Source organism: Oncorhynchus mykiss, chromosome 5, assembly GCF_013265735.2.
Source record: "Oncorhynchus mykiss isolate Arlee chromosome 5, USDA_OmykA_1.1, whole genome shotgun sequence".
Taxonomy (NCBI): domain Eukaryota; kingdom Metazoa; phylum Chordata; class Actinopteri; order Salmoniformes; family Salmonidae; genus Oncorhynchus; species Oncorhynchus mykiss.
The window spans coordinates 55,243,971-55,256,316 of record NC_048569.1 but is presented as its reverse complement, the minus strand read 5'-3'; the positions used below and the strand labels follow the sequence as shown (position 1 = coordinate 55,256,316).

The window sequence follows — 12,346 nt, the reverse complement described above, 5'->3', positions numbered from 1 at the left end:
GGATCAGTATTAATCTTGGTTTTTAGTGTGCGGTATGAGGTGAATGAAGTCCTACTTATTGAATAAGCTAACAAAGATCATTTTTATGAATGAGTGTACAAAACATTAGGAACACCTTCCTAATCTTGAGTTGCACCCCTGCAGTTGAATTAAGCTGATAACTAATGATATTTGACTAGTCACTTTCAAATATTGTACAAATATTCCTAATATTGAGTTGCACCCCCTTTGCGTTGCCCTCAGAACAGTCTTAATTCGTCGGGGCATGGACTACAAGGTGTCAAACGTTCCACAGGCATGCTGGCCCACGGTGAACAATGCTTCTCACAGTTGTGTCAAGTTGGCTGGATGTCCTTTGGGTGGTGGACCATTCTTGATACACACGGGAAAACTGTTGAGTGTGAAACGTAGCATAGACTGAGGTGGGAACTGGTGATGTGCCAGTGTTTCACACGCACCCCTTCATTCGCTAAGGGACCAGTCACCTAACCTCCCGGTCTCCGCTGGCGGCTTTTTAATTGGCTGCGATCCTTATCGGTCATCAGCTCCAACTCTCCGCTCATCATAGAGTTGTAATCATGACATACTGTTCCCCAGTGCCCCCTCAAATACCTTCTAGCTCAAACTGGCCACTCTATCTCTAGCACTACCTACCTACCGATAATGTTCAATTCATATGGTGGGAACATGGAAGACTACATTGGACCCATTGCATCTCATCTAAGAGGCATCGCTCCAGATCGATTGTGGGGTCTGTCTGTGGATCGATTATTAAATTATGATGGTCATATTTAGGGATGGGAATTTGAAAAGCTGGGAACTGCCCTAAAAATGTGTTGAAATTCTCATGGCATTTTTTTATGGACAGTAACAGGGGTTGGGGTCCATTTCTAAAATCCCCCCGAAATTCCCTTAATTAAATGTCATCGTCATTATTTTTATCTCTATTTGATTAAACTTTGAAATAAATAAAACAAATTGAATTATTGTACTTGGATTGTACCTGCCATGGCAATATCAACATGTCTTTGATTACAACCTACTGCGTATACAGACAGTCTACCTTTAAAAAAGTGGAAGCATCTACTGGTGATGGGAGTTGTACACTGTACTGTATTACTGTCATTTCTATAGACTCACAACTTTAATTGATGATTAAGAAATATCACATAGAAATTTGAATACACGATGAGCGTAACAGTATATTTTTTCCCCTCATTTTTATTTTGTGGTATATAAAATTTGAGATATAACATTGAATATATTTATAGATGTCTCCATAATCACCTTAACAGCAACAGTTTTTTTCTTACTAAATATCACGTAAAAAAGAATATCCCTTTTTTTGTTTAACACATCGAAGACGTAAAGGTACCATTTCTGGTTACTCAATAGTCTGCTGAAATAGCAGACGTACATAATGTCCAATACAGTGGTAAAACACTTGATTAATGTTATGAATAAAAGAGAAATTTAAGAAGTGAATGTGAAAACATTATCAACTCAATGTACCATGGTCACAATGAAAGAAGCAGTGCAAAAAAATGACACGTTTCATTGTTCAATACAAATGTACAGGTCTGTTTTTATGTACATTTGTACCTCTTACGTTGCAAGATACAGAGATGTTATTTTGTTCTATTATTGGACAGGCATCATGCCCTTTGTGTGTGTGTGTGGTGTGTGTGTGGTGCGCGTCTGTGTCATGTGCATGTCATACTAACATGCTATCCATATTATTCCATCCAAAAATGGCAACAATTTGACCTCAATAAAATGTGTATGGTAAATATTGTAACCATATGGTTTATGTGAATATCACATTAACAAGTACACTTTCAAACTTTTGTTGTTCTCCCAACATTAACATTGACAGCAACACAGATCTCCCACTTTTTAAAAACAATTATCAGTTATCTCACTGCAAAACTGTGTGTTTGGGGATAAACTGTGTTATCCAACAACTTATGACGTGGTGTTCAAGAAAAATGTTACTGGAAATCAGGTCGAAATACTATTATTTGATAACTCCAAATTTGAGTTACTAAAAGAACAAAATAACTGACATTAGAGGGCTCTAAGATGAAAACAAATCACTTAAATTTAGTACAGTCCATAGTACTTAAGAACAAAATTCTCATTGTCGTTGAAAGAGTCAAACACTGTACCTAAACAAACTTTGATCTCAGGCAAGAAAAGGTACCATTATGAGATTCATGCTGTTTTTGGAAATTCCCTTAATTGTTTTTCGATATTATGTTCAGAGTTACATTTTAGGTCTGTCATGACTTCCAATCCATCACCTGCTTACAACAGCAGTTGGGACAAAGTCTTTATGTTCCACCAGAGAACATACCCACCTCTGGAAAAGCCAACGGCAGACAGGAAACAGGAATTAGAGAAAGATCAAATGTGTACACAGCACGAAATGTATCGCCATCGGAACCATCCTATTGATGCCCATTCACTCCAGGTTGGTAGAAAATTGCCAAGCTCCTCCATCTCACATTCTCTGTTCTTCTCCCCATAAAGAAAATGTAGAGTCATCTCTGATTTTCTTCGTCAATGTGGAGTCCAGAGTGATGATGGAGGTCTCTGGAGTTGGGCCTTCGAGACCCTATAGACAAATCCTGGTCATCGGTGTAGCTGTCGGGACTACCGTCCCCGTCCAGAAGACTCCCGCAACTGGAGTTGCTGGGCGACAGCATTCCCTGGAGGAGCTCTTCCCGGACCAGGCCCTCCCCTCGGGCCTCGTGGGTCCGCGCCCCCACAATGCTACCGCTGTTGCCGGCCTCCAACACACCTTCCTGGTCGTCCAGGAGCTTGGCCAGGAAGTTTATGTACTTCATGGCCAGTCGGAGGATCTCGTTCTTGGAGAGCTTCTTGTCTGGCGGGTGGGTGGGGATGAGCTGGCGGAGGTCAGCGAAGGCACCATTCACATTCTGCTGGCGCCAGCGCTCACGACTGTTGGTGAATATCCGCCTCACGATTTTGGGCTGTGAGCCTGAGAGGGAGAGGAGGAGAGGGTGTTACATAGGTATTCTGATCATGTCTGATTTATACACTGTATGCATACACCAGCAGTATGTAGGAATCAGATGTGTTAGAGTTGACCTGGAACAAAAGCCATTGGAACACAGGAGTGATGGTTGCTGTTAATGGGCCTATGTAAGCCTATGTAGATACTCCATTAAAAATCAGCCGTTTCCAGCTACAATAGTCATTTACAACATTAAGAATGTCTACCCTGTATTTCTGATCAAATTGATGTTATTTTAATGGACAATTTATTTATTTTCAAAAACATGGACATTTCTAAGTGACCCCAAACTTTTGAATGGTAGTGTGTATATGTGTGTGTATATATATATAATATATATACATATATAGTATAAGTATAAAAAATCTATATGATCTTACCATTACCATCGTTGATTTCAATCTCATAGGGCGCTGGTCGACGTTTTATCCGATGGCTGGGATACATGCCATAATGTTCCATCTCCCCACTGTAGCCACTGCAGGAAGATAGTGTGAATTAGTCAAATTACAAATTCCCTCTACAAATATATGGGCCTATATTCACTGGCCACAGATGTCAGTTCAACATCTAGGTTTGAATTATATTTGGTTTAGATGTCAACTAACGTGAAATCAACAAAACATGTCGCCATGTCACTGGATTTAGTTTAAAAGTTGGGTAAAAAATATTACATTTTGCAAATTCAATGAGTTGTCCCACGTTGATTCAACGCGATTTTTGGTTGAAATTTTGTGGAAACAATGTTGATTCAACTCGTTTTTGTCCAGTGTGTATTTTTGGCTATATGTCGACTATTTTATTCTGGTGATTTTGTTGAATTAAATGATGACAGTTAGGCCGAATGTATACCAAATTAAAGACTTTATGTAATAATAATACGCATAATAATAATAATAATAATATGATGAGGATCATGAAAACAAACTCTGAAAATGGAAATAGCGATGCACATTTCAGTTCTAAAAGTAGAATAGGCTACATCAATCAAAATATGACAGATGAACAGTGCATGCACTGACGCATGCCACAAACTTGCCCATGAAAAATCACATTATTATGACATATACATTTTCCAAAGGAATAGCTTGCCTTACCTGTTCATAGTAGCGAGCGGTTGAGCAAAGTTACTGTACAGCATCGCTCGTGCAGGTAGAGAGAACCCAGGTTGGCTCAACTGCACCATTCGAGTTTCGCTCAACAACGGGTCCCGGGAAGGCAGTGGCAGTTGAATAGGAGGTCTGCACAGCTCGGTGGTCTGTATCCTGTGATTGCCGTCTGCCGTCCGCTCCCTAGCTTTTATGTCCACGAGCCCTCCTTTTCTGGCCAACTCGATCACTGGCACTTCCTTTTTTTGCTCGCTGTGGTACGCCGTTTCATTGGTAACTGCATTAAAGAGGATAGTCCCGTTGCAGCGCCCCCCCGGGACACGATCCCTCTCAGCGGAGTTCGCCGACGCCGCTTCCTGTATCTCACCACCAGCCTCGCACCCCTCCCCACTTACACGACCTGCTATGCAAGTCGTCATGCTGTCGTGATGTGGAGACTTGCATTCCTTGCCCATAGGACTGAGCTGCCCAACTTCTGGTTTCAGTTTTTCCATCATTTCCGCGGTTATTTGATAGATTAGACCGTGCGTAAATATATCTTAAATTGTGAAAGTGCATTTGCTTAATGCCATCGACGGATGCCTCCGCATCGAAACGATCTCTTTCATCCGCCGATATTAATCCTTGATGTCACCTGCAAAAAAGAAAGCTTTTATGCTTTTTATGTATGAATAAAAACTTTCTAACGAATAAAATACCAAAAATACAGAGTACGCGCGACACTGGAATGACCCAGAGATCTAAAATGGTAGGCCTACAGTCAATCCCGTGCGCGGCAAATCATCAACCAACTCCGGTGCTCTCTCTGCATCATTGAGGGTGGGTGCACATACTGTCAATGTTTCTAACTACGAACGCACTGTTGCGCTACTGCTTCCCTTGTCAATACGGCTTTTAATCCAATGAAGTGTTCGGACTGCACTCTTGCGGTCCATCACATGGGAAAATCATATCCCTTCATGGCTAATAATTTAGAGGATATTATCAGAGCCAATGCCTTTCTTTGTGATTTGTGTTGTTTTTTACAATTGTTGGCCTATTTGTTTGCCTCTTTGTTAAAAGAGTTTGCCTTGGTTCTAAATTGGTTCTAAATTCACGATTTCCCAATATTGCTTCTGTCCAACGCACGTCGTGCAGTTAAACGGAAGCGTTATCTCTGCGTGGAAATCAATACAATTGATTGCCCTTCACTGTATCATTATCGTTATATAACATACTCATATTAATATAAGTGGAATTATAACCTCTGTCACTCGAGGGCCTGTTTTTCCAATTGATTTCATAATTCTTCGTTCATTAATTTGTCTTTTTTCATGTGTTTTTTTATTTGATTATTTCTGTTCTTAGCCTACTTTGTTGCGTGTTCATGATTTGAGTTTCAAAATAATCAGTTCCTTGCTCCTCAGTAAAGTTCTAACGTCATGTGAAAAGGGAATTGGTGTCGTTTTTTTCACCACCACTGTGGGAATAGTTTTTGGGCTACAGCTTGTAGGGCACGTAAAATGAAATGGAATAAGAGTGCGTTTTGCGTCGTTTATTTATGAGACTACTGAGGCTTTGAAAGCTTGAACCTTAATTGAGCCACAGTCCGCAGAACGTTGTGCACCGCCAACCTTTTCATTCTATAAAATGTGTAGGTGCGCTAGGCCATCACACATTTTTACAAAAACATTGCGGTAGGCTACATCATTTTCTGTTTCACAATAGCCTATGGAGATATAATAGCCGAATGCATAGCTAACTTATATTTAAAATAGATTTGTTGTTCATTGTTGCAAAATAAAATGATCACCCATAAATTAATCTTAGCCTCTCGGCTAGCATTCCCTGAGTGTGTAGGCTAGTCTTGTTTGATTTAAATGAAAGCGTCGATAGACTGAGGACATATTATCAAAACGAAAAAATATTTGACTATATCGAATCTTTGTCCATGTTTCGTGTTCAATCCCATTTTATTGGTAGATAAAACGAATGCTAATTCGATAGGCTAAATGATGTTTCACTTCACCGAGAAAACAAACGTCAACCCGAAATAGGAACGGCCAATGATCAACAATGTTCCAACTATCTATTCGCATTATCAATAACATGGCCATAAATCGACAACAACATATGTGACTTGATAAGGCCTATTTGGGTGTGTTGTCCTTACCATAGCCGGAGTGTTGTTGATCGAGTAGCCTATGTGTGGAGCCATTTTGTCGAGGGTAATCCATGTCTGATGTTTTAGATTCACTGAAGTGCTGCGTGGAAACTGGAAGTGAGGTCTATATAATTCCACATCACGTCCAGTGCGCCACTTAGTATGGGGAGCGAGCGGAACACAGGCGCAATGTGGTGAGGAGAGATAAGGGCACGCAGTTGCGGCCACTCCATATTCGATAAGCCCCTAAAACCATTATTTATTAAATTATTCATTATTATTTGGCTTTTTATCTTGGGCAAGCGCGAGGAAAAACTATTGCCTTATATTGTGAATGGATATGCACTGACATAGACCTATAACGGGAGATTTTAAAGGATACAAATCCATGTTTATTACAGCAGGTGCATGCCTTGTAAAATGCTCCAAGTCTTAGTTCAAGAGCAATGGAGCGTATTTAAATCATATCAGTTGGGATGTTGACTTGAGAAAAATACCATTAGGCATATGTATTTGTTTTGACTAATATTTTAACCTTTTATGAAGGAGAATTAATAAACAGCGAATTCTCAAGTTTTTGATGAATGCATTTGAATGAATGAATGCGACATATAAAATGAATACCATTGGGCTACTGAATGTATTTCCGAAGGTTTTATATTGTGCAACAATGATGATTAAGTAGTCTAATACTTTGTCATTTGGGTCAAACTCATATGTTAATACATTTGACAACACTCGGAACACAATTATCTCCCCGTTATTTGGGCCATTCAAATAGGCGTATTCAATATTCACACGAGATAGGTTTGCATGAAAAACCAAACAACAGTATCAATTGTATCAACAATATCAATTGAAGCAGCACAGCCTACCGGGTATAGTCTACATCACTTTTATGATTATCATCATTAGCCTGATTAGCTGCATGGCTATACAATGAAAGTCCTATAGCCTAAATTAAATAAACATAGACCCACATAAGAGGAAAATAGGTAAATCGTATAAATTATCAGACTCCTTTAATCCTCTCTTGCTTTGTTATTTTTGCAGTGGATTGGATCGATCGCGTAGGGATGCCTTGAGAGACTTGGCAGAATTTGGTGTAAAGCTCAAAGGACCACCTTGCAGACAGAGATAAGACGGCCTGCAGGTTCATCCGTCAAAGCGGGAGGTGAGACACCCAATATTCTCAGAGACTCAATGTTTGGTGCTATTTTAAGTCTACATGTGTCCTTTAGGCCTACCAGTTTCGATCCCTTCTTTCAAAGTAGGGGATTGAGGGTAAATGATGGGGTTCTCAAAGACATGCCACAATTAAATCAATAATATTTTATCAGTAGACCTCTAGTGAACAAAACACATATCTAAATGGCTAAATATATCCTATATGTGTGAGACCGCTTGGAAGATATTTTTTTTCTAGCAAATTGGCTAATTAGCCTGTCAGATATTCACAAGCTTACTGACATTTAGGCCTGATGGTGGAAAAAAAAGAAAACTGCTGAAATTATTTCCTTTTGTCATTAATTCTTTGTCAACGCAGCTCTCTCTGTCACGACCATAGATATGGTCATTGCTCACGACCAACATCCTGTCAGTAAAGACCAGCGACGAACATTGAGATCCAGAGGAAGATTGTCATTAACTCTCGAAGTTCCAGAATGGAGTGAAAATGGCAGCCATATTGGTCAGGGAGAAATCCAACCCAGTCTTATTGGAATGAATGGCAGAAGAGGCATAATCCTGATTTTGCTTATGCAGGAAAATAAAACAAAAACGTGATGTATCAAAAATGGTATAATATAGTTATTGTCAACCTCAAATATTGTCATATAATCATAAATACAGTTTACAAGATTTATATAGGTTATTGTTATAAATAGCTTCTAAATATATGTAAACAGACCATACATTTAATATTTTTGGAAAGCTGAGACTGCTATTATATGATCAAATATCAGTAGCCTACTAGTTGCAATTACAACTTGTCAAAGTCATATCATCTGCATTGTTTGAATGGAATGTTGTCAGTTCATTTGAAAAATCAATGGAATCATTCCTCTAAAACTGGCTGGCTAGCTAACAAACATACAGTGCAGATAAATTCTTCAAATTCATTTTTACACAAGATATTTTACACTATCTTATCACAGCACTGGCAAACCATGGTTAACCAACTCTCTGACCAAGATGGATGACCTTAATTCCATCATAAGAAGGCTCGTGGCTATTCTAGTATTCTAATTCCTAATTCTATGGGGGCCACCTCCAGGCTAGGTTTTGAAACTTTTTCATATTTCTATCTGTAATATACTAAAAGACATGCATGTGACATGCATTTTTTTGTGAATATATATATATATATATTTAAATCTAGAATAAAACATTTACAACATATCAACAATTCCCTCTGGGCAAGTCTGGAGAATATACTGTATATATAAGGATAACCACATGAAAGTAGTTGAATGTAGATGCTTCTATAAGCAGAGAGAAATGAGTTGGCGTGTGGGAAGAGTCTGACTTTCGGGAAATGGCAGTTAAAGACAAGTACACTTAATTTAGACGACCAAAAATCTATTTAGACCCAATCCCCATCCTTTCAAAGTAAGTTACTAAATCGCCCAGTTTATAACACACTCAATGAAATGGACTATTCAATTATATTGAATGTAGTGAGCTGCATGTTCAGCTTCAAACTTGGACAACTGCAGCAGGCAATCTTTATAAACATTGTACTTCCTCGTTTTATGAGGTGGTGTTGACTGGGAGGACCTGTGACACGGTGATACAATAGACAGCCAAGTGGTGAAGTGCATTTTGTTATAAAGAAAATAATCTTTCTGATAATGCATTTCACAACCAAAATGACATCCAGTACTGGGTCTTTTTTAATACAACTTTTTACAAGACTCACATTACCGTTGTTGATGAAGCCATTTGTGCCATCAGGGCAGTAACTCGGGTAAAGCTAATTCCACAGCCACAAAGTCATAAATCCCTCCTATTTCAACTATTTATTTATCTTAAAATGTGATTTTAAACCCAACCCTAACCTTAGCCACACTACTAAAATTGACCTTTCTTTTCATCCATTTATACTTATAGCCAATTTTTACTTTGTCTCTGGTAACTAATGGAAACCCTAATTCTATGCTTTACAGGTGGAGACAGACTGTAGCTCCAGATTGGATAAGATTCACTGTATTATGCCGAGTTCACATGCTAGTCGGAACTAAGAAACTCGGAAATATCTGACTTGCTGATTCGTTGAACATGGCAAATTTCAGAGTTCCGACTAACACGTGAACACTGCATTAGTCAGACTCAGACATGAGTTAGCCACCACCATTGCTGCATCCATTGTTTAGTTTTGCCCTAGACAATACAGAATACACTTGTATGAGCTATGAACTAACTTGCAAATTTGACTTGTAGGCTAACGTTAGCTAGCCTGCCTTGCTAACATTATCCAATGATAATTAAGCAGTATATTAAGCAGTATATGGCAAATATACCACGACGCAAAGTGGAGTGCTGGATACAGCCCTTAGCCGTGGTATATTGGCCATATAACACAAACCCCAGAGGTGCCTTGTTGCTGTTACAAACTGGTTACCAATGTAATTAGAGCAGTAATTATAAATGTTTTGTCATACCTGTGGTATATGATCTGATATACCACACCTGTCAGTCAAACATTATTCAGGGCTCAAACCACTCAGTTTATAATATTACATAGCCCAGGGCTCTAATGCTGACCTTTTTTACATAGAGCGACGTGTGCGCCTAAATTGGAAAAGGCACACACAAAGAAATGTAGGAGCACAATAAAAAATATTTGAGGTATTATTAAAGCTAGAATCCTTAATTTGTCTGGGCGCACTGGTGTTCCTAAATTAAAATCCCAGGTTGCACTGCAATATATTTAAGAGTAAGAGTAAATGGTGGCACTGTAGAGCCTTGCAGCAGTATCTAGACAATACACAATAAGCGTGTATAAGCTACGACCTAACTAAGTTATAATGACCTAGCTATGCTAACATTAACTAATGTTAGCTAGCCTGCATCGCTTTATCAAAAGATAGCTAGCTACCTACATAACCAGCATAAACATGATCTAACATTGTTAGTTAAGTTATACCAGAGAGGTCATTATATTCCAGTATCTCTATACTCACCACCACCAGTCATTGCACACCGGCCTAGCGTTACTGGTGCAGACTTGGGGACCGACAAACTCCAACCACCTAGCTATTCAGCATACTTGGGTCCGTCAGCAGGGCGTGCAAACCATATAACTTTGGCTATGGAGGCTTTTCAGTCTGTCGTCCTTTGAACATGTTGGGGGTGATGAGCCCCATTCAATAAAGGGAAGTGAAGTGGGTGGAGGGCCGATTTTTACATGGAGCTTGGAAAAGGGGGGCATGATTTGATTAAATAATTGTAATCCAAGCCCAACATTATTTTACTCAGTGTGACACACTGATATTCCAAACTCTCTTTTAGATAAGACTTACTTTATGACCAAAATGATCCTATTTACACTTTGTAGTAAATTTTTAAACTAGAATGACTGTTTCTGACTCATATCCATGCAACTTAGAGTGTTTCAGGGGCCTCCTGAGTGGTGCAGCAGTCTAAGGCACTGGATCACAGTGCTAGAGGTGTTACAACAGACCTGGGCTTCATTCATTGGCTGTGCCACAACAGGTCGTGACCGGGAGTCCCATAGGATGGCGCACAATTGGCCCAGCGTCTCCGGGTTAGGGAAAGGTTTGGCCGGGGGGTTTTTACTTGGTTCATTGTGCTCTAGCGACTCCTTGTGGCAGGCCGGGTGCCTGCGGGCTGACCCGGTTGCCAGTTGAACAATGTTTCCTCCAACACATTTGTGCTGCTGGCTTCCGGGTTAAGCTGGTGGGTGTTAAGGAGCGAGGTTAGGCGGGTCATGTTTCGGAGGACGCATTACTTCACCTTCGCCTCTCCCGAGCCCAATGGGGAGTTGCAGCGATGAGACAAGATCGTAATTGGATCGCAATTGGATATCAGGAAAAAGGGGGTCAAAATAAATCAATAAATATATATATATAAAAATATTATAATACCTGAATTATACTGCAATGGTGATATTAACAACTTGTTTCTCAACAGTATAATAAAATATCAACTGCTAACTTGTCACTAAATTATCAATAGTTTCTGCTTAGTTTAGCCACACAGATAGAACACACACTTTTGGCTTAGCAGCTGCCTGGCAAGCTAGCTAGCATGGTAATGGTATAGTAACATTACAGTAACTCTAGCATTCATTTTCATAGGTAATAGTAGAACTGTCAAAGTTGGTGAGATCTAAAATATCATGCAATCTGCTAACATTACCAAGGTTAAGTTATTGCTCATTGTAGTAAATGCTATTCGGCTAGCTAAGTTTGTTTGCTAGCTTTGTAAACAGCTTACAGTACTGCATATAATTTTCACTTTCAATGGAGGCAGCTATCAGAGTTAGTGTCAACTGAATTTATTTTGACTAGCTATGTAGAATTATGCCAGCTAATGCGTTGATGTCCAGGAGACAAACTTCTGCCTTGTCATAAACATTTATTTTCTATTGAATCTTTATTTAAGCAGGCAAGTCAGTCAAGAACAAATTCTTATACAATGACGGCCTACTCCACCCCAAATCCGGACAACGCTGGGTCAACTGTGTGCCGCCCTATGGGACTCCCAATCACGGCCGGATGTGATACAGCCTGGATTCGAACCAGGTACTATAGTTACGCCTCTTGCACTGAGATGCAGTGTCTTAGGCCGCTGCGCCACTCGGGGGCCCATGTCTAGCCAATGCTTATGTTACCTACAGTATATAGCCTAAGTTAATATCTATGTATTTGTTTATGAATTCAAATCAGTCAGTCCATGATGATAGCCTAGCTGATAATAGCCAAAGTTAACTAACTTGCCATTATCCTTAATTGGCCTGTTGGTTTCAGATGTCTAAAAAGCCCCATAAGCCCCAAAGGCCCCATAAGGGAGTGGATGTCCCGCTTGCGG

General features: G+C 39.6%; 1 protein-coding gene and 1 long non-coding RNA gene across 2 annotated transcripts; one reads left to right on the top strand and one right to left on the bottom strand.

Moving 5' to 3' along the window:
• Nucleotides 1-1,203: 1,203 nt before the first annotated feature.
• Nucleotides 1,204-6,440, bottom strand: LOC110524074 (T-cell acute lymphocytic leukemia protein 1 homolog). Its single transcript, XM_021603388.2, has 4 exons — nucleotides 6,302-6,440; nucleotides 4,138-4,783; nucleotides 3,421-3,518; nucleotides 1,204-3,004 (listed from the first exon to the last, which is right to left on the bottom strand). Exons 2-4 carry the CDS (start codon nucleotides 4,644-4,646, stop codon nucleotides 2,544-2,546), a joined length of 1,068 nt encoding a protein of 355 aa, XP_021459063.2. The 5' UTR covers nucleotides 4,647-4,783; nucleotides 6,302-6,440; the 3' UTR covers nucleotides 1,204-2,543.
• LOC118964623 lies at nucleotides 6,354-8,184 on the top strand. The gene is made up of 3 exons (XR_005051764.1): nucleotides 6,354-6,486; nucleotides 7,346-7,466; nucleotides 7,839-8,184. It is a non-coding gene; the product is annotated as an uncharacterized LOC118964623 (long non-coding RNA).
• Nucleotides 8,185-12,346: the final 4,162 nt, after the last annotated feature.